Below are 23,530 nucleotides of genomic sequence, written 5' to 3'. Positions count from 1 at the left end.
CCACTACATCCATTGGGTTGCTGTTAAACACATCCTCTATTATCTTAAAGCTACTCCGAATCATGGTATTGTTTACCGGCCCAGTTCTCTTCAGCTCACTGCCTATGCTGATGCGGACTATGCTGAAGATCCTGACAACGTTGCTCCACTGGTGGTTATTGTATTTTCCTTGGCGACAACCTCAGATAAGCTCCAAGAAGCAACGTGGTGTCTCTCGCTCTAGTACTGAAGTTGAATATCGCCAGCTTGCATACATCGCTGCTGCTTTCTCTTGGTATCGCACTTTTTTTCACGAGCTTCATCTTCCACTTGCTCCCCCACGCCTCTGATGCGACAACATTATTGCCATTTATGTAGCCTCTAATCCAGTCTATCAACAACGCATGCGGCATGTTGAAGTCGACTATCATTATATTCGTGAAAAAATCACTCACAATGAGATCATTGCTGGCTGTGTCTCCTTTGTTGATCAGTTGGTAGATCTCCTTACCAAAGGCCTTTCCGCCGCTTGGTTTACTTTCTTGTTGTCGAAACAACCAGTTTGTGACCTCCCTATCAGTTTGCGAGGGCGTGATAAACCAGTATCCTCTCTGGTTGTTGCAACAGGTTCCAACTCCAACAAGGACAATGATATTCGATCCCACTCCGATCAGGATGTTCATTCTAACTCCTACACGAACACACGAGCAGCAGCCTAGTCCTAGATTGTTTAGTAGTTCTTTTCCTATTCTGATTGTAATTATATTATTTGTATCCTTCTACACAATTACTTTGTAACCTTATATATATCAATGTTAATTGACTCACTCATTCATTGAGTTGAGATTCATAAATAATATCTTTCATAAACAAGAAGGGTTGTTTAATGTGGGGTGTATGTGGAGGGAGTGAGGTGTATGTATAGTGTGGAGTGTGTGGAGTGTGAGGGTAGTAAAGGAAAATATGTCAGGTGTCTTAAGATAAACTTTAACAGAAAAAGTAGATGCGGGATGAATTTAGTATGTGAGGTGTATTCAACAATATGTGAAGTATCAATAAAATAGCCAAAACATGAAAGCAATAAACTGTTTAAATTATGAATTAAAATTGCGCCTGCTTGATAATCAATTTTTAAACCCTCTGACCACTTCCCCCTTTACCAATGTTATTTGTTACATCATGAACGTCTTGTAGAGTATAGACATAAGTTATTAAGTGAACGTTTTGAAATTATCCATTTTCATGAGAGTGCTATTCATATACCTTTTTTACTTCCCACACACCCTTATTAATTTTTGTCCATTGATTTTCTTCAATTCATTCGATATGACGGTAGAAAATTGAGATGGTAGTGAGAGAGGTAAGGGCGGATGTGTGGATAGCACCACCCTTTTCATAATTCACTTGTGCGATCCATACCTTCACATTTAATAATGTTAGATTATAAATTAACGACGACCAAGTGAATAATCCTAATTAAAGTTAGTTTTATACACTTGTTACACAGTCAACAAAATCATTCCGGGCAGTGAATAATAATTCATATTAGTTGAAAAGATAGATTTGTTTTACTCAATTTTAGTTTCATCTAGTTTGCCTTGATTCCACCATGTTGTTTTTCTGTTTCTCTTGCCCTACAATTTTCACTTATCTTTTCTCTAGCACTAGCAGTCTAGCAAATTCTGCCATGCAATCTTTATGGAAAAAGACCAACAAAAGAATTAGAAAAACTTCTTGGATGCTCCGGAGAGCCCGCTACTCCGGGTGTTAACCATCACGATTCGTAGGACCAACACCATTCGAAGGTGGTGGCCCGCCCTGCCTAAAACAGTCATGCTTGACTGGGCTTGCACATATTCACTAACTTACGCTGTGCCCCGTCAGCTTTCCCTAGCCCCAGGCCTTTTGTTCTTCTAACGTAAGCTCCAAGGCTTCAAGATCTAACTGGTAAACACCCAGAGTACCCAGTACATTGGAGCACCAAAGAGAGTCCCCACAAATAGACAATAAGAAAGTTTGGCAAGTCTCTGTACAAAGCTGTTCTCTCTATACACAAAGGTTAAGCTGGTATTAACGTCTTGCGGGTGTCAAGAATCAGAACTGAATGAACATATACCCTATTGTGTTGTAACATTATTGCTCAACAAGGAACGTTTGTGAACAAAGCCGAATGCTCATCAGCATATACTTCTGTTCTACTTCATCTATATATTTAATGCTGATCAAGATAAGCTAGAGCTCTAACCTTCATCGTTTCCTACTGTAACTACTAGCAAACATTGTAATGTTAGACTAAGTTAACACGAGAAAAATTAATATTGTAAACTCCAACTACAACAAGGCCTGCAGCAACAAATTAATAAATTCGAATACTGTTACCTTCTCTTTAGAATCGACACAACCATCACCCTATATAGTCCCTAGAAGCACAACTATCTCATCCAACTCAAATTTAGTTAATCAGGCTTCAACAATGGCCTCCAGAACTTCAAGCCTCAGATTCTTCTCACTAACAATTTTTTCATTTGCCATTGTCCAAATGGCAATAGCCGGAGACCCGGACATTATTACTGACTTCATAGTGCCGCCAAATGCAAATGGAGCTTTAGACGGAAATTTCTTTACATACACCGGCTTTCGTGCCCTTGTTGAAGGAGACCCTCCCACAGCCTTCAAGGTTATAAAGGCATCCTTGGTTGAATTCCCTGCTCTTAATGGGCAGAGTGTTTCATATGCCGTCCTTCAGTTCCCACATGGCACTACCAACCCACCACACCCTCATCCTCGCTCGGCTGAGCTACTATTCCTCGTTGGTGGTACCCTTGAAGTTGGTTTCGTTGACACCAAAAACAACCTCTTTACGTAGACGCTTCAGACAGGTGATCTGTTTGTGTTTCCCAAGGGACTTGCGCACTTTCAGTAACTGTATCAATACCCAGCCATAGCAATTTCTGCATTTGGAAGTGCAAATGCAGGAACTGTATCAATACCCTCCACCTTGTTCACCACCGGCATCGACGACAATGTGTTGGCTATCTCCTTCAAGACTGATATTGGCACCATTCAAAAGCTCAAGGCTGGTCTTGCTCCCAAGCCGTAAAGATAGTCACATAATCAGAGAATTGATCACCAGTATTGCATTGTTTGTTGAATAATTACCAGTAATGTGTTCAAAGGGTGTGCCATCAGCCTGTATTACATTGTTTGCCATAATTAATTTATTCTGGACTATATCATAACATTTCCTTGATTATTTGTGGTGGATTAATGTTTGTTTTTTTTTTTTGTATTAAATAATATTTTGCTTTTACAATTCAGTATAAAAGTTTTTTTTTTTAAAAAAGGCGCATGTCTGATTCGTAAGACGTAGAGCTGTAGTTGGACCAGTTCTGGGGAAATTGAGTAAACAAGAAGGGTTGTTCGATGTGGGTGTATGCCGAGGGTGTGAGGTGTATGTGTCCCCTCTTTTTTTCCCTCCCCTTCACTCCCTTCTTATTTTAACGGTTACGGTTATGCCATGTTAACATCTTATATTAATTTTATATAGAAAGAGAAAGACAAAATAGAGATTGTGAGAGGAGGGGAGGGAAAGGAATGGAAAGAAGAGATGAGATAATTCTAATCCGTATGTATAGTGTGGAGTGTGCTGGTAGTAGTGGAAAATATGTGGATGGTGTATTGAGATAAACTGTAACTGAAAAAGTAGATGCGGTGTGAATTTAGAATGTGAGGTGCATTGAGTAATGTGGATTGTCAATAAAATAGTTCAAACAAGAAAGCAATAAACTGTTAGTTTTACAATAAATTATGATTTCAAATTGTGCCTGCTTGACAATCAATTCTGAGGATAATGCTAGGAAGATCAAAATTTTTAACCAAATTTGTAAACCAAACAGTATGTCACTAATAAGAAATAAGCACGTTAATCGACACTTAGTTAATAAACCAATCATCTACAACCACATCATTTGGTTTGCAAATTTGGTTTAAAAAAATTAGTATCGTTAGCATTACCCTTCTTTTGAACCCTCCCACCACCTCTCCCCTTCTCCACTCCTCATTTCTCTCGTATACTTTCTCCTTTAACTCTAAGCAGAAGAAAACTAAAAGCTAAGCCAATGACTTGTAATGATCGTTCTCTTCCCTAGGCCAAGACTTAGGTTCGAGTCATGATGTCGAAAATTCCTCTTGGTCGGCGATCTGTAAAAATAAAAAAGGAGCTAAGACCCCGCTTTGTAAGTTCTCAGATTGGCTTGTAGTATGCCCTGGACCTTGGATGGGGTAGCCTCCCCTCCCCCTGATCTTTTAAAATACACAAAAAAAACACTAAAAACTAAAGACTAAAGCAAATTACAAAATGTGCCGTAAATTTTTTTTATTACTGACCGAATTCAATTTTTTTTTTTTTTTTTTTTTGTTAATTTCTTGTAGTGTTATTTGCGGCTAGAGGCTGACAAAGACTATTAACAGTCTAAGAATTATGTGACTTATGTCCAGCGGCATGAAGTACTGATGCTGTTTGAGTTAATTGGTACCCAAAATACTAGTTTTTGTTTTCTTTTTTCTTTTTTTCCGAACCAAAATACTGATTTACACCAACCTGGGACGCAATTGGTTGAACTAAAATACTAGATTGTTGGTTGTTCCAAAATTTTGCCAAAAGATAATATAAAACTGGGCAACGGAGGAATGGAGTTTGGCCATACAACCACTCTGATGCTATAAGCTGCAGACTGCAGGTAATTAACATTGATTAACGGATAGCAATGGATGTTGTTAATTCAGCCCATACCTTGAACCAAAAAGGGTCTAACCTGTTGAATTATAAGTCTATAGCTGATTAGTATTAGTGAAATAAGATGAGTTTATTTGTGTATTCACTTGAGCATATATGCCAAGTGTGAGGTCAAAAGATGTAAGGCTAAAATAGCCTTGCGTAGTGATCCTATAAATTAGCTAGATGTGTGGCTGAGATCAAGTGTGATGTGTGTGGATCCAGCTAAGGCAAGACGGTCATGAAATGCACGTGTGTGTGCTTATTTTTCCATGAAGAGAGAAATATATTCCTCTCTGCAACTTCTACAAGAGAGAAGAGAACATTCATTCCTTTTGCATCCTTCAATCTTCTCTATCTCCATATCTTATAACCCAGAAAAATAAAAGAAAACAACATGGCCTCAAAGCCAGGTTCGATCATCTGAACTTGGGCGTAAATCTGTGAACTCATTGAGCTGAGTTGAAGCTCAGTGAAAGTCGCCAGAGACCCATTATCATCTGAGAAGAGAAATCAACCCATTCAAACCAAAGATGTCTGGATCTGGAGGCTCGGAAGTGAGAAGTCCAATTTTCTTCGGCAAGAACTACGAGTTCTGGAGAATCAAGATGGTGATGATTTTCAAATCACATGGGTTGTGGAATCTGGTAGAGAAGGGAGTTAAAACTTCCGATTCGAAGAATAAGAAGACTGAAGGATCATTGGATGATGATGTAGATGAAGAAATGGCCGCTGTGTTGATGCAAGACGCAAAGGCTCTGGGAATCATTCAGAATGCAATCTCAGATCAGATCTTCCCTCAAATCGCCAATGCTGAATCAGCGAAGATGGCATGGGATTTGTTGTATGGAGAGTATCACGGTGGTGATCAGGTACAATTTGTGAAATTGAAAAATCTGAGACGTGAATTCGAATATGCTAGAATGCGTGATGATGAAACTTTGTCTGGGTATCTTACTAGGCTAAATGATTTGATTAATCAGATGAAAACGTTTGGTGAAATTCTGTCTAATGAAAGACTTGTGCAGAAAGTTCTGATCAGCCTTAGTAAACCATATGACCCCATATGTCTAGTCATTGAGAATACAAAGTGTTTGGAGACTGTAGAATTGCAGGAGGTAGTTGCAATTTTGAAGAGCCAAGAACAACGGTTTGATTTGCATACTATTGATGTAACTGAGAGAACATTTTCTTCACTCTCTGTGAATCCAAAGGAACAAAACAAGAGTGATGCTCACTCTGGTTCATCCAGATTTCAGAGAAACTGGAATTCTAAAGGCAAGAAATGGGAATCAAAACCCAAATTTCAGCAGAAATCTCCTCTGAACACTTATTAGAATATGAATGCACCTTAGCCAATGGGTTAAGAGGTTGCAAAGCCTCAGTGCAAGGTGTGTTCTACATACCATTTTGGTGAGTGTAGATACAAAGGGAAACCAAAATGCTTCAATTGTGATAAATTTGGGCATTGGACTAGAGAATGTACAGCAGCTAAAACAGTGCAAAAGGCAAACAGTGCTAACCATTTGGAGATGACAGGGAATCTATTTTATGCAAATAGCACACTTACATAACCAAGGGTGAATGGAGAGCGGTACATCGATAGTGATTGTAGCAATCACATGACAGGAAATGTAGAATTGCTTGTTGATGTAAGAACCAACATAGATGGCAAAGTTCAAATGCCAACTGGAGACTTTGTGAATGTAGTAGGAATGGGCTCATTGGTGATTGATACAAATAAGGGCAAAAAGTATGTTAGAGAAGTAATGTACCTGCCTGGTTTAAAAGAAAACTTGCTAAGTGTAGGTCAAATGGATGAGCATGGATATTTCTTGATGTTTGGTGGTGGAATGTGCAATGTGTATGATGGTCTATCACTGGAATGCTTAGTTATGAAAGTGAAGAAGAAAGTGAATAGGTGATATCCATTGGCTTTGTTAACTGAGAACCAAGTGGCTTTAAAAGTTAGTGTCACTCACTCTACTGAGACTTGGCACATGAGACTTGGGCACTTAACACTTTGGTGGTCTCAAACAATTGAGAGACAAGGAAATGGTGCATGGTTTGCCTCAGCTTGAAGACTACAATTGAGTCTGTGAAGGTTGCCAATTTGGAAAATAACACAGAGAAAAATTTCCAAGAAATCAAGTGCAAAGAGTAACTGCTCCACTTGAACTGATTCATGTTGATCTATGTGGACCTATGAAGAATGATTCAATTGTTGGAAATAAGTATTTCATGCTATTGATAGATGATCTCAGCAGAATGATTTGGGTTTATTTCCTAAGATATAAGTCGATGCATTCAACTGTTTTAAAAAATTCAAATCTATGGCAGAGTTACAAAGTGGATTCAAGATTAAGTGTCTGAGAAGTGATAGAGGAGGGGAGTTCAAGTCATCTAAATTCGACCTATTCTATGAAAAGGAAGGAATACAAAGACAATTCACTCTTGTATATACTCCACAACAAAATGGAGTAGTGGAGAGGAAGAACAAAACTGTGATTAAGATGGCTAAATCCATGTTGCATGAGAGGAGGATACCATACTTTCTCTGGGCAGAAGCAGTGCATACATCAGTGTACATTCTAAACAGATGTCCCACAAAGGCTTTGAACAACATCACACCTTTTAAAGCTTATTCTGGAAGAAAACCAGGAATAACACACCTAAAAGTATTTGGTTCACTATGCTATGTTCATGTCCCAGTTGAACACAGACATAAGCTTAAGCCTAAAAGCTTCAAAGGAGTATTTGTGGGATATGCAACTTGTGAAAAGGGGTATAGGGTATTTGATCCACTATCCAAGAAATTATTCTTGTCAAGAGACATTGTATAAGATGAAGAACCTGCCTGGAATTGGGAAGAGAACTCAGAGTTAATATCCATCAATACTGGAAGTTTTATTCATGGTGACATAAGTACAGGAATAAGTGATAGAGTGGTGTTGTCTCCTACATCATCTATATTATCTCCATCTAGGCAAGTTCTTAGTATTGAAGACTCTAAAGTTCAATCCAAGTCACCTATCTCAGGTGAATTTGCAAGCATGTCAAACTTGAGTGAAGGGCACAATCAAGCATTTGACCATACACCATTGAAGTGGAGGAATCTGAATAAAGTGTTGGGTTAATGCAATCTGTGTATCATGGATCCAAAGAAGTATGAGGATGCCAAACAAGATGAGTCTTGGTTAAAAGTTATGGAGGATAAGCTGTTTATGATTGAAAAGAATGGCACCTGGAAGCTTGTTGACAGACCAACTGAAAAACCTGTTATAGGGGTTAAATGGGTCTACAAAACCAAGTTAAATCATGATGGCTCAATGTTGAAGAATAAAGCAAGGCTGGTTGCAAAGGGCTATGCACAAAAGCCTAGTTTGGACTACAATGAGACTTATGCATCGGTTGCTAGGTTGGATACCATTAGAACTTTAATAGCCTTGGCTGCACAAAAGAGCTAGAAATTGTATCAATTAGATGTGAAATCGGCCTTCTTGAATGGAGTTCTACAAGAAAAGGTTTATGTTGAGCATCCTGAAACTTTTGTAGTCAAAGGCAAGGAGGAAAAGTTGTACAAGTTTCATAAGGCTCTCTATGGTCTAAAACAAGCTCTAAAAGCCTGGTATGGAGAGATTGACAACTATTTCTCACAGTGTGGTTTCAAGAAGAGCTTGAGTGAACCAACTCTGTATATAAAAGCAAAGGGAGAAGATATCTTGATTGTTTCTATCTATGTGGACGATATAGTCTACAATGGCAATTGCAAATCAATGCTAAAAGAGTTCAAGGAATATATGAAAATGAAGTATGAGATGACAGATTTGGGACTCCGTCATCACTTCCTCGGAATGGGGGTGATTCAAACTGACTGTAGCATCTTCATTCACCAAAAAAAGTATGCAAGTTCTTTACTGAGTAAGTTTGGATTAAATGAAGCAAAGACTGTCACAACTCCTCTTGTAGCTACTGAGAAGTTATCTAAAGACGATGGAAGTGGATCTACGAGTGAGAAAATGTATAGAAGCATTATGGGAAGCCTTCTATATCTCACTGCTACAAGGTCGGATATAATGTATGCATCAAGTTTATTAGCAAGATTTATGCACTGTCCTACCAATAGACACTATGGAACTGCATAGAGAGTACTCAGATACATCAAGGGAACTCTGGATTATCGCCTGGAGTATGTGAAGGGAAGGAAAGCTTGTTTAATTAGCTTTTGTGATAGTGATTGGGGTGGCTCATTGGAGGACATCAAAAGCACATCAGAATATGCATTCTCATTTGGCAATGGTGTGTTTTCTTGGGCTTCGATTAAGCAAAACTATGTTGCACTCTCAACTGCAAAGGCTGAATATATAAGTGCATCAGAAGCCACAACTCAAGCAATATGGTTGAGGTTTGTTTTGGAAGATTTTGGAGAATTACAAACTGAAGCTACTCCTCTTCATTGTGATAACACTTCTACCATTGCTATTACAAAGAATTCTGTGTTCCATCAGAAGACCAAACACTTTGATAGAAGGTATCATTTTATTAAGGATGCACTGCAGGAAGGAATAATTGATTTGGTGTATTGTCCCACTAAAGAGCAACTAGCAGATATTTTCACAAAACCTTTGGCTAAGGATCGTTTCAACTATCTCATGAGTATGCTCAGAGTGAAATCAGCTCAAGACTTAAAGGGGAGTGTTGAATTATAAGTCTATAGTTGATTAGTATTAGTGAAATAAGATGAGTTTATTTGTGTATTCACTTGAGCATATCTGCCAAGTGTGAGGTCAAAAGATGTGAGACTAAAATAGCCATGTGTAGTGATCCTATAAATTAGCTAGATGTGTGGCTGAGATCAAGTGTGATGTGTGTGGATCCAGCTAAGGCAAAACGGTCATGAAATGCACGTGTGTGTGCTTATTTTTCCATTAAGAGAGAAATATATTCCTCTTTGCAACTTCTGCAAGAAAGAAGAGAATATTCATTCCTTTTGCAAACTATCTCCATATGTCATAACCCGGAAAAATAAAAGAAAACAACGTAACCAACAAAATAAAAAACAAAAAGGGACGTCGAAACATACATATACTTCTATTAATATTTATTTCTATCTAATATTAGTATTGGAGAAGTTAAGCAAGAGTTGTTAAGTTCTTGTTTCTATTCCAAGAAAAAAAATACAAATTAACAACTGTGGAACCGCAGCTACGACAACGATTACATTGTAATCTTCATCTCCAGTTTGGCAAGCCTTTCTGTACAAACCTCTTCTCGCTATAATTTTTCTATAAAGCAAAGGTTAAGCTGGAATTAACGTCTTGTGGGTGTCAAGAATCAGAACTGAATGAACATATACCCTATTGTGTTGTAATATTATTACTCACCAAGGAACATTTTGCGAACAAAGCCAAATGCTCACAAGCATATACTTCTGTTCTACTCCATCTATACATTCAATGCTGCTCAAGATAAGCTAGAGCCCTAACTTTCATTGTTTCCTACTGGAACTACAAGGAAACATCGTAATGTTCGACTAAGTTAACATGAAATAAATTAATATTGTAAACTGCAACTACAGCAAGGCCTGCAGCAACAAATTAATAAATTCGAATGCTGTTGTTGCCTCCTCTTTAGAATTGACACAACCATCACCCTATATATAGTCCCTAGAAGCACAAATATCTCATCCAACTCAAATTATGTTAATCAGGTTTCAACAATGGTCTCCAGAACTTCCGGCCTCAAATTGTTCTCACTAATAATTTTCTCATTTGCCATTGTCCAAATAGCAATAGCGGGAGACCCGGACATTCTTACTGACTTCATAGTGCCTCCAAATGCAAATGGAACCGTAGATGGAAACTTCTTTACATACACCGGCTTTCGTGCCCTTGTTGAAGGAGACCCTCCCACAGCCTTCAAGGCTATGAAGGCATCCTTGGCTGAATTCCCTGCTCTTAATGGGCAGAGTGTTTCGTATGCCGTCCTTCAGTTCCCAAATGGCACTACCAACCCACCACACACTCATCCTCGCTCGGCTGAGCTACTTTTCCTCGTTGGTGGTACCCTTGAAGTTGGTTTCGTTGACACCAAAAACAACCTCTTTACGTAGACGCTTCAGACAGGTGATCTATTTGTGTTTCCCATGGGACTTGCGCACTTCCAGTACAATGCTGATGCAGAAAACCCAGCCATAGCAATTTCTGCATTTGGAAGTGCAAATGCAGGAACTGTATCAATACCCTCCACCTTGTTCACCACCGGCATCGACGACAATGTGTTGGCTATCTCCTTCAAGACTGATGTTGGCACCATTCAAAAGCTTAAGGCTGGTCTTGCTCCCAAGCCGTAAAGATAGTCACATAACCAGAGAATTGATCCCCAGTATTACATTGTTTGTTAAATAATTACCAATAATGTGTTCAAAGGGTGTGCCATCAACCTGTATTACATTGTTTGCCACAATTAATTTATTCTGGACTATATGAGAACATTTCCTTGATTATTTCACTTGTACAAAAAACACTTTGTGCGACGCAGGTCTTTCGGCGCAAAGTCAAAAAAGGTCGCTCAAAAATTATCCTAACGAACCTTCGTTGTGCCAAGGCAGTGAAAGCAGGGTTTATGCGACGAAGAAGTGACCTACGTCGTGCAAAGTTGCAAAACTACTTTGCGCAACGCAAGTTACTTCTTTGTCGAGCAAACCCTTGTTTTTTTTTTTTTTTTTGGCAAAAATATTTTTTATTTAAATTTGAATAAATATTGTAATTAAATTCTAAATAATAATTAATAAACCAAGAAAAAGTATTTAATTATAAAATATATGAAAATGTACATACAAGATGTCCGAACAAAAAAGAAAAAACTACAACAAGTAGTCTTCTAGGTTTAATACATCATGCTACTGGGTATCAACTAGGTGAAGTGGCTATGAGGTCGAAGGGGGAGCAAGATCAGGTGCTGGCATCAGGATTTGGAGGCTGGACATCACTAAGGCCCGTACAATCATACTCATCTGCTCGCCCTGGGCCCTCATCTACTCGCCCTAGGCCTCAAGCTGACCTTTTAGGGTTGTCACTTCCTCCTTCAGGGCATTGACCTCTCCTATGGACGATCTGGAAGAGGAGGCACCCGTCTCACGAACCACCACCTTCCCCATACACCGAACAACCTTGCCATGATGATGACCGAACTTCTGATCCAGGACCTCAGTCACGATCTGAAGACCTACATCCTCGGGTACAATGACGCCCTCGATCGAGGTCTCCGAGGAAAGCTGCATTTAAAAATATAACATTAGAAACTAATCCTTGCTTGCATTTGAAACTAATCAATTAGCAGCCAAAGTAATATAAGTAGGTTACCAACATTCTTAATTTGAAACCAAGATGAACTACCTATCCATTTTCATAACCAACAAAAAAAAGTGCATCAAGTGAAACAAAAAAGAATGGGTAATCTGACACTGGGAATATGTGATAAATTTTAAAGATTATCTGAATCACTATTTATAACAACTAAAACATGTTTTAGGATTCCCAGTAAACACTCTAGTAAGCAAACATTGTAATCAATCAATGGTACCAAAACTTCATTACACTAATGGTATCAATCAATGGTACCATACAAAAACAGTTTACTTCATACAAGCCATTCAACTTGACACATGACCATAGAGACTAACTAGTAAACAGGTAGGAAGGTAAGAGAAGCAACAGATGCTGTTAGGGGATTTAAATCCCATAATGTTATGTCGAGATCTAAACACCTTGAGAAATGCATGTTCAAGCTCCAATAACCAGCAAAAGATAGCTTGCATAGTTCACCAGGAACCAACTATGTTAGTTCCTATACAGTGTCTAATCAATGAGATACACAATTATTGTAGGGAAGAAGTTCGAATCGATATGCATGGATGCAACAAAGAAAGAATAACACTACAAAACAAACAATGAAAACCTAGCTCTTAAACAGCAGCAACCAACTTGTGATAAATTGAGAAAATTGAAAAGAAGAATCCATTGACCATTGAATATATACACTTTCAATGTAAAAGGGAATTGTCAAAACTTCTAGGGCAGTTTAAGATATTTGAAGAACCAGGTTTCAAATTTTACTTAAAACCATCAGTGCAACATATAACAAGGTAAAACTTGTAAATTCATGCTGCATTACAACATTTTGGCTTAACCCATAAATAACTTAGCAAAACCTTTCATACCATCAAGCCGCGCCCCATATTTACACACACACACACACTCACACACACTTACAACTTACAAAGCAAGGAACTTCACATATATTCATGATTGTACTGTAGACTAGAATAGTGATTAATCAGAAAGCAGCCATAACAACTCCAATGAAAGTAAGTTACCTTCATATTGCATTCATATGGCACTGCAGCAGCAGAGCCAGGAATCTAAACTAGGATGGTGGTAAATGACACGAAGGAACACTGTGACATCAGACTGCTAATCAACTATATTCTAACACATTCACATAAAGGGAAAGCAAAACTGAAAAGGATTAAGAGCTATTCATAAACGAACACATTATGCTTGAAAGTCGTATACAAATCAATTCATGGCTGTGCACTAATTAATGAGGATGACATTAACATCACTTACAGAGTTTCAACTTTTTAAAATATGCGTGTGTGCCTATTTATGCTTATTGAACATGGATCAGAAGACAATGCTAGGTTTTAAGCTACTTTATTAGCTATTTATGCTTTTGTGTGTTTGTATACATTAATTTGTTGATTTCTTGACACTGTAACAGTAGACAGAAAGCATACCAACCCACCACCCTAAACAGGTGGGGTAAAAAACCTTACATAGAGACGATATCCAGAGACTGAGATTCATGATGTTAAATTTATCAAAGTTGAACAATGGAAAAGCCTGTTCATCATTAAACCAAGCGAGGAAAATGAAATCCACCAGCAGATTGCTTAAGTTTGCTGCAACCTACGGAAAAACAGAATTCCTTCTTCCTTTCTAATATTTGTAGATTAGTATAAAAACCCCGTCAACTATAAGTTTATGGAAGGAAATGCCGATTACTGCTCAAAGAAAAGATTAAGATAATAGTAAGAGTATTAAAAGAAGACTAGGCAGACAAAATGGTATAAAGTTTATCAGAACCTCAACTCTGTTATCGAAACTGTGCAAAGTTATCAATACTAAAAAAATAGCATCACTAGAAGCTGAAACGAAAATCTGCTAAAGAAAATTTAAACATCTGGTCACATGAAGAATTACACGTCGAAATGAAGCGTAGACAACCTATTCAGCGTAATTTATATAAAGCAGTAGCAAACTGAAGCAAATGTTCAAATTAAGACTAAAACCCTAAAATTCACACTCACAACGCACAACACCATCAACATCTTAATATTCGATTTAACACTAAAACCCTAAAATTCGATTTAACACTAAGACTCTAATTTAATTTTCCAAACTGAATCTAATTGCAATACCAAAATCTTCAAATTAAGGCATTAAAGCTTGATTCTAACCTTAGAAAGAAGAAAAATAAAGAATTAAGCTTGATTCTGACCTAGGTCTATACTTGCTGGTTGGGTGCAGTCGGGAGAGGATGAGGAGAGGATGAGGATGAAGGATGAGGAGGAAGGCTATGGGAAGAGAGAGACCGAGTGAGAGAATGGGAGAGAGAAGGCGATATGAGCGAGAGGGAAGAGAGAGATCGAGTATGAGAGAAGGATGAAGATGAAGGATGAGGTCCATACCTGCTATGTTGCTGTGAGGTATCCAGTAGTGAAAATTTAAAAATACCGCCTATTTTTTACAATTGCACCGCCAAAATTATCACAAATGGTGCGACGCAATTTTGACGTCACGCGAAGTGTTTTTGTGCAACGACCACATTATGGCGTCGTGCAAGGTATTTTTTTTTTTAAATAATTATAAAATTTATTGAAAATGTGACTTTACTCTCTTCAAATTCAATTTTTTTTTTACATAAAACCCACAATAATATATTTTTCTAACAAAAACTTGACCCGAACTACAATAAATTTAAAGCTACTTAATAAATATACATATCATTCAATTTCTTAAGTGTTATACGTACAAATAAATAAATTTAAAGCTACTTAATAAATATATATACCATTGAAATTGATGGGATACGCATTGTACAAAACTAGTTTCAACGATCCAACCGTCAAACTTGTTTGTCTATACTTTGAGATCGCATATGCCAAAAATCACAAAAAACAAACATTCAAAGATTAAGTAATGGGACAAAACTTTTCGACGGTTATAAACGAAAAAATACGATTTAACAATTATTTAAGCTCCGATTTTGATGATTTTTTACAACCACACTCCTTTATCCAATATGAATACAATGAACTAATTCGATCGTCAATTTAAAATATTTACGTTAGTGGATACCACAAAATCTTATGTTATACTTAATGAAAGTATAAATAAATTCTTAAGTGTTAGTGAATCTATTGTTTTTATGGGATAAGCATTCTACGAAACTAATTTCAACGATCAAACAGTCAAACTTGTTTGTATATGCTTCAAGATCGCATACGCTAAAAATTGCAAAAAAAAAAAAAAAATTAAGAGATTAAGTAACGGAACAAAACTTTTCAACGGTTATTAACGAAAAATCAGATTTAACGGTTATTTTAACTTCGATTTTGATGATTTTTTACAACTACACTTCTTGACCCTATATGAATACAATGAATGAACTCGATCTTCAATTTAAAATATTTACACTAGCGGATACCACAAAATCTTATGTTATACTTAATAAAAGTATAAACTCTTAAGTGTTAGTGAATGTATTGTTTTTATGGGATACGCATTCTACGAAACTAGTTTCAACGATCCAACCGTCAAACATGTTTGTATATACTTCGAGATCGCATTCGCCAAAAATTACAAAAAACAAATATTCAAAGATCAAGTAATAGGACAAAACTTTTCGACGGTTATAAATGAAAAATCACGATTTAACGGTTATTTTACCTCTGATTTTGATGATTTTTTTACAGTTACACTCCTTGATCCTATATGAATACAATGAACTAATTTGATCGTCAATTTAAAATATTTACACAAGTAGATACCACAAAATCTTATGTTATACCCCAAAGTTGTTGACTTTGCGCGACGAAGGTGTGCATTCGTCTCGCAAAATAGCTTTGCACGACGTAGGTGCACCTTCGTCATGCAAAGCATTTTTGCATGACGACAGTCTTCGTCGCGCAAAACTGTTTTGCGCAACATAAGTACACTTACGTCGTGAAAAGCTATTTTGAGCAACGAATGCACACCTTCATCGCACAAAGTGGTTTTGTGCAACGACCCCATCATGGTGTCACACAAGTTATAATTAAAAAAAAAATTGTAAAATTACTGAAAATGTGACTTTACTCCCTTCAGTTTCAATTTTTTTTTTGCATAAAACCCACAATAATATATTTTTTCTAACAAAAACCCGATCCGAACTACACTAATAAATTTAAAGCTACTTAATAAATATACATACAATTCAATTTCTTAAGTGTTATACGTACACAATAAATAAATTTAAAGCCACTTAATAAATATATATATATACCATTGAACTTGATGGGATACGCATTCTACGAAACTAGTTTCAACGATCCAACCGTCAAACATGTTTGTATATACTTGGAGATCGCATACGCCAAAAATCCCAAAAAACAAACATTCAAAGATCAACTAACGAAACAAAGTAATATTTTAAAAACCAAATGCCATCCAAAATCCAATCCTAACCCCTCTGATTTCTTTTCACGCCAGACGAAGATGAACATGCCATTCCATCTATCTGTCAAGCTAGAAGAAAATGCATCCTATTAGGAAGATATTCTTAATCTAATATATATGTTGATTGTTGACTGTAAAATACATGAACAAATTATCCAATATATTAACTCATATGTTCACAACAACTTTATTTACAAACACAAAAGAACAATGTACATCAACTTTGTAGTCATAGAATTGTTAGCAGAAAGCTAACCAGACTCTAATTCTTTACATGAAGAACAAAGTCATCGATCTAAAGTAGAAAAGTGTGGAGCTTGTTGGGACTTTCTTTTCGAAGTTTGAGAATTCTCATCCTTCCTTGAGCTTAATGGTGAAGTTTGTGGCATGAGCTCCAAGAATCAAATTCTTTCATTGCTTATTTTGTTCTCTAGAAAACAAAATATTGGGATCATGCATGTAGTTTGTGTATATCTTTCTTGTACAAAATCAATACGGTTGATCTTCACTCAAATAAACTAAGACTTCATCCTTAAAACTTGATTTATAACCAAAGTGAAAAGTAAACCTGAAGAGATAACGAAAAAAAGGATAGGAAGCAAGAGGCCTGGTGGAAGCAACTTTATGGTATTGGTGAGGTTGCATATGAAGAGTCATCTGGAGGCAGGGATGGGGGTGCTAATAAGGGCGGGGAAATAGAGAGCATCCTGGAGACGCCGGTGGGGCTGGTTAATGGGTTAACTTTGGTGACTTCTTCATCATCTAAATACACAACGTCCTGCATTGTCAACTGGTGGTATTTCACAATTTCCCTAAGGAACCAATTCTTGTGTGCATAAACTGAATTCTCGTTAGCTAATCAAGCCTTCTCTGCTAGAAGTGTCTCCAGTTGAAGGCGGATCTGATACAATCCCATATATATACACGTCAGAAACATTTCTAAATTACATTTATTGATCTAAGAAGAAAACATTGAGAAAAGAACATACAACAGTTTCTGGATTATGGGGAGTTGTAATCATAAGGCACTTGTCCTTATTTAAACAACTTAACTGCAAAAAGGGAAAAGACTAAATCAATTGAAAGTGGAAAAAGGAAGATCTACAATGTATACAGGTCCAATCACGAATAAGAGATTAGAGAAAAACTAAATTATTTTGACAGCTACAATGTCATAAGGTTTAGCACATTGTTAACTAGGAGCTCTTAATCAAGAAAATTACAAATAGTTAATCAATAGTTAGGGTACTAATGCCACACCTTTAAGAAGCAAGAGCGCATGTCAATCGTTGAAATCATCTCAACTCCCTATGCCAAACCGAAATTAGGAGAATTCTCCCAAGAGATATAAAGTAATTCAAGTGGTGTCTTGCTCCATAGACAATATCCTCCTGCATTTGCTGTAAAGCAAAATTGACAGTGAAGAAACATTTATTCACAAAGTTTAGACAAGGGCATGACATTCCTTTAAATTCGTACACAAAAATCCTGTACAAAACAAATTTAGTAGTTTTAGTTTGAATTCTCAATTCAAAGTTACATATACAAAATCAAATCGCTTACCGAATAGGAATAAATCGAGGAAGGCAGAGGATTGGAGAAGGTTTTGAAGAGATAGGGGAGGGAGATAGCTGCTGCAATTGGTTTGCAGTTTCTGCCTCCCAAACTGATTAAGTGATTTTAAAAAAGTCATTGACTTTGCGCGACGAAAACTGGCGTCGCGCAAAGTTGGGAAAAAAGGGGTAAAGCTTTCTTGGTTTGGCACCAAAATCTTGCGTGACGTAAAGCACATAACATCGTGCAAATGTCGCACAAAATCTTGGTGTGAATTTAGTATATATATGGGGTGTATTTAACAATGGCTTTTTAGCTGAAATGGCCCCTGAGATTTGCATAACACATCACTTTGGTTCTTGAGATTGAAAATCAATACAAATGGTCCATGAGATAGTCCAGCATCCATTATTTTGGCCATTCCGTTAAAAATCCATTAGGTATCCCTGAGATTTTGTCCGGAAGTTTGGGCAATTTTTAAAGCTTCGTAACTCAATCGTTTCTTAACCAAATTTGACCCATAATATATCAAAATTAAGATAGGAAAGTGTAGAACATAATTATACCTATTTGGAAGCCCAATGGTTGCCGGAGATGGCCTGAAAATAGCCTGAAAGGTGACTGGTTCGTGGGAAAATTAGAAAACTCGCCGGAAACTGGGTAAATTTTAAACATTCATAACTTCTTCAATACTCAACAAAATCGAGTGATTTAAAAACAAAAATCATACTTCTTGATGAAAATTGAGTGATTGAAAATGGCTAACTCGAGACCAAGACAACCATTTTCGAGCCATTTTCCGGCCAAACCACTACGAGTTAGCTGTCGATAAAGGTACCATCTTTTCGTCTCATCGAGAAGTATGATTTTCATTTTTGAATCATTCGATCTCATTGAGTATTGAAGAAGTTATGAACATTTAAATTATACCCAGTTTTCGACAAGTTTTCTAGTTTTCCAGCGGATCAGTCACCTTTCAGGCTATTTTTCGGTTATTTTTGGCAACCATTGCACTTCCAAATAGGTATAATATTGTTATACACTTTCCTATCTTCATTTTGATATATTATGGGTCGAATTTGGTTAAGAAACAATTGAGTTACGAAGCATTGGAAATTGCCCAAACTTCCGGCCATGAGCTCCGGGACACTTAACAGAGTTTTTAATGGAAGGACCAAAATAATGGATGGTGGACAATCTTAGGGATCATTTCTATTGATTTTCAATCTCAGGGACCATTTTGGCTAAAAAGCCTTTAACAATATGTGGAGTGTCAATAAAATAGCCCAAACAAGAAAGCAATAAACTGTTAGTTTTACAATAAATTATGATTTAGAATTGCTCATGCTTGATAATCATTTCTTTAAGCTCTCCCACCACCTCTCCCTTTTTCCACTCCTCATTTCTCTCATATACTTTCTCCTTTAACTCTAAGCAGAATAAAACTAAAAACTAAGCCAATGAGTGGTAATGATCTTCTCTTTCCTAGACGAAGACCTAAGTTCAAGTCCTGCCATTGGTAATTCCTCTTGGTGGGCGATCTACATCTAGAGGCTGACAAAGACTAGTAACAGTCTACTAGTCATGTGACTTATGCCTAGCAGCAACAAGTATTGATGCTGTTTTGAGTTAATTGGCAACCAAAAATTACTAGCTTTTGTCTTCTTTTTTCTTTTTTCCGAACCAAAATACTAATTTACTCCAACCTAATATGCAATTGGTTGAAGGCGGCCCTAACCACTAGGACAATCCACCGCGTGAAAAATAATAGATTGTTGGTTGTTACAAAATTTTGCAACAAGATAAAAGTAAAATTGGGCAATGGAGGAACGAAGTTTGGCCATAAAACCACTTTGATGCTATAAGCTGCAGCCTGCAGGTAATTAACATTGTTGGAAATTAAATATTATAATTATTCTATTATAATAATTAATTATAAAATATGAATGAAAAATAAGAGTCAGTCAAATGTTAAAGGTTATGTATCAAATGGTGTCGAAAGGGAAGCCATCCCCTTTAGTGATGTGTCTGTTAGAGGGTATTACTTAACTGCCTAAACCCAAAACGATACATCTCTTCGGCAAAAAGTATACTTGAGTTTTATAAAAAAAAACTCAAGAACTATTGTCTTTTAAGATATAGAATGAAGAGAAGAGTTTTCTTCAAGGTCTTTTATTCTTTGTTAGTCATATTCTATGTCGTGTCTTCAGAGTACGGAATGTATGAAGTTTGCCAAAGTCCAAAGATTGAAGTGTTTTGACTTTGGATTATAGATTGTTGAATCCTGGGAGATGGACGCCTACTGAACTACAAGCACAAGAGTCACAACAAAAAAAGTAGTCATTACCAATGAAGATTTCCTAGGCCCCCAAAAAACCGTCATAAAAAGCAATATTTTGCGACCATAAAATATGGGTCGTCGGTAATATGGCATGAAACAAATTTTTATTACCTACACACATAATGTCCTCGAAAAAGGTCACAAGTTTCATTAGAAATGCACTTTTGTTTGCCAGGAAAAATGGCGCCAGTTTATTAACGACGAGTAAAATTCTTGTCAAAAATAGAATGGTTATTTCTGAAGGTTTACTCATGTTGACATAATTGATTTAGTATATTTGAGGGAAAAAAAATCCTCTTGGTAATGTTTTTATATTTTTGAGGGAAAAAAAGTCCCCTAGGTAATGCTTTTATATTTTCAAGGGTGATTAGTTGTTGTCGAAAGTAATCATATTTTTTCCGACAAAATTTTTTCTTGGTCAGAATAAATGTTAAGGCATATGGTTTTGTTGGAATCAATTATTTACCAATTGGTCTAGAACAAAGTGGCCTGTCCCTTGTTGTCCATGACCTTGGCTTAAGGTACTATGGTATTCATGACTTTATATGAAATCCTTGATTTTATTTATATTATATATGTACATATATATATATATATATATGTATATATATATATATATATGTATAGTTAGTTAGTTAGTTAGTTAGGTAGTACTTGAGTGCTTCTATAAATCTGTTGACCTTAAAAATTACACAAAGTACGACGCACACCGGTCGAGTAACTTAATGAGTTAACTACGTCCTTAGATGGTTGATTGTTGTCGGCATGCCAACTCGCTACCTAGCTTAGCCAAGCTAATACTTTTGAATGTGGTGGTATACTGGAATGTGCTCCCGACTCTGGAATCATGTGACCTTGGTTGAGGAAGCAACACTTTTGGCCTTGGATTCTATAACCTAAAGACAAGGTTGTGTAACTCGCAACAAAGTTCTAGGTCCTTACACTGGGTTCGGCAACCTCAACTATTTTAGTGAGAATATAGGTCCCTCGAACTATAATTAGATTGTATAGATAAAGATACTCAAATGAGAAGACTGTCTTTATTGTAAAATTGGTTTGGCAGTTGATATGTCGAACTCTGAATGTCACATAATATTCGATTATAGAACACTCCACTTCACCTAGAAAGCTAATGCAGTGACGTTGTTCGACAAAAGAATCAAAGACTCTTCACTGGCAGAGACTTAGGATAAATAACTAGTCAAAAAGGAGAGCTTGTTGTTTAACCATATTTTCAAGACTCCTTAGATGACCTAATTCTACAACTGAGGTGTTTACCCAAATTATCACCTTCATTGTTTGCCCTTGAAAAATTTTGTTTAACCAAATAGTAATAGTCCATAGGCTACCAACCCAAACCTGTTTAACCAAACTAAATTTGTGCTGACTTTGTTAGTGGAGCAGTTAGTGTTTATTTATTTTTAATATTTCATTTTTCTAATATTTTGTTTATTATTTGATTAATTAGTTATAAGGGTAAAGTTGTCAATTTATTAGCAGAATTTGATTGAAGGAGTTATATGAAAATGAATTTAAACCTGAAGGGTATTAGTGTAATGTCTCAAATGTGTGGAGGATTTTGTGAAAACTCGATAAACCTTAAGTGATATTAGTGCAACCAACCTTGAACAAGAGCGTGCATAAAAAATAAAAATAAATAAAAATAAAAAAAGGTGTGCAGAGGTCATTTTTTATCTCTATATTCTTCCTAGTTTTTAAACAGTTGTTTCTCGTTGGGCACAAACAAAACAACAGTATAAAATGCTTGATTTAGAACTTTTTGGCTCAGGTATTAGACTTGTTTCCCTGGCATTTTGCTTTCAAACGTTAAGGTAAGATCTCTTCAAAAAAGTTAACTTGATCGGGTTTGGTTGTCAAATTTGAGCATACACTAGGAATTTAATATTCATGGGCGATGAAATGAGCAAAATTTGTAATATGTTTAGGCATGATCTTGTCCATAAAATGACAAACAAACATCTGTGGAACTTCAATTACAAGAAGAAACATTGTAACCTTCATCTCGAATTTTGAAATCAGAAAGGCCTGCAGCAACAGCACAAACCCTAATCACCACTTTTTCTTTAGGGTTCATTCAACCCTGAACCTTATAAATATTGCCCTTGTGGCCAACCATCTCATCAGACGACCAAACATTAATAACACAATATTGAATATTTCTACAATTTAATCAAGTTTCCAACTATGGCAGCTCTCAAATTCTTTTCACTACTAATTGCTTCAATCGCATTTGTCCAAATGGCAATGGCCGGAGACCCGGACATTATTACCGACTTCATTGCTCCTCCAAACGGAAAAGTAGATGGCAACTTCTTCACATACACCGCATTTCGCGCTCTTGTTGGGGGCGGCCCTCCCACGGCTTTCAAGATATTAAAAGCAACCATGGCTGAGTTCCCTGCTCTCAACGGCCAGAGTGTTTCATACGCCGTCCTCGAATTCCCATCTAATAGTACCAATCCACCACACACTCATCCTCGTGCCGCTGAACTCCTTTTCCTTATTGATGGTACCCTCGAAGTCGGTTTCGTGGACACCAAAAACAAACTCTTTACACAGACCCTTCAAGTAGGTGATCTTTTTGTATTTCCGAAGGGACTATTACACTTTCAGTACAATGCTGATCCACAATTCCCAGCTCTGGCAATTTCTGCCTTTGGAAGTGCAAATGCAGGAACCGTATCAATACCCAGCACCTTGTTTGCCACCGGCGTTGACGACAATGTCTTGGCTATCTCCTTCAAGACCGATGTTGCCACCATTCAAAAGCTCAAGGCTGGACTTGCACCCAAGCCATGAGGACATAATTGTTAACCAGAAGTTCAATGTTCAGCTCAAGCAATTTTCTATCCCTTTTTTACTTCTAATTCTGTTTGAATAATTTACCCTTAATGTATTCAAAGGGCATGTTCCTACAAATGATTATGGTCAACCAACTAAAATCTTCACTTTCTTTTCCATTGTTTTTCCTCAATGCCAAACGTCCTAAAGTTAAACTGTACAGAGAAATATACTCATCCGAGATAGCAAGTAAAACAGAATTATGCTCTAAGCCTATAAAACAGACCAAAAAGAAAA

General features: G+C 36.8%; 2 protein-coding genes and 2 pseudogenes across 2 annotated transcripts; all 4 read left to right on the top strand.

Moving 5' to 3' along the window:
- Positions 1 to 2,136: 2,136 nt before the first annotated feature.
- On the top strand, positions 2,137 to 3,079 carry LOC137741405 (germin-like protein 9-3; annotated as a pseudogene).
- A 2,207-nt stretch (positions 3,080 to 5,286) lies between these two features.
- On the top strand, positions 5,287 to 6,090 carry LOC137742998 (uncharacterized). Its single transcript, XM_068482921.1, has one exon. It carries the CDS (start codon positions 5,287 to 5,289, stop codon positions 6,088 to 6,090), a length of 804 nt encoding a protein of 267 aa, XP_068339022.1.
- Positions 6,091 to 10,472: 4,382 nt separating this feature from the next.
- On the top strand, positions 10,473 to 11,105 carry LOC137741425 (germin-like protein 9-3; annotated as a pseudogene).
- Positions 11,106 to 22,636: 11,531 nt separating this feature from the next.
- On the top strand, positions 22,637 to 23,277 carry LOC137741429 (putative germin-like protein 9-2). Its single transcript, XM_068481145.1, has one exon. The coding sequence runs from the start codon at positions 22,637 to 22,639 to the stop codon at positions 23,249 to 23,251; it is 615 nt and encodes a 204-aa protein (XP_068337246.1). The 3' UTR covers positions 23,252 to 23,277.
- The last annotated feature ends 253 nt before the right edge of the window (positions 23,278 to 23,530 follow it).

Source organism: Pyrus communis, chromosome 8, assembly GCF_963583255.1.
Source record: "Pyrus communis chromosome 8, drPyrComm1.1, whole genome shotgun sequence".
NCBI lineage: Eukaryota > Viridiplantae > Streptophyta > Magnoliopsida > Rosales > Rosaceae > Pyrus > Pyrus communis.
Note: the sequence above shows the minus strand (reverse complement) of the source record. Positions and strands in the feature narration are given on the sequence as shown.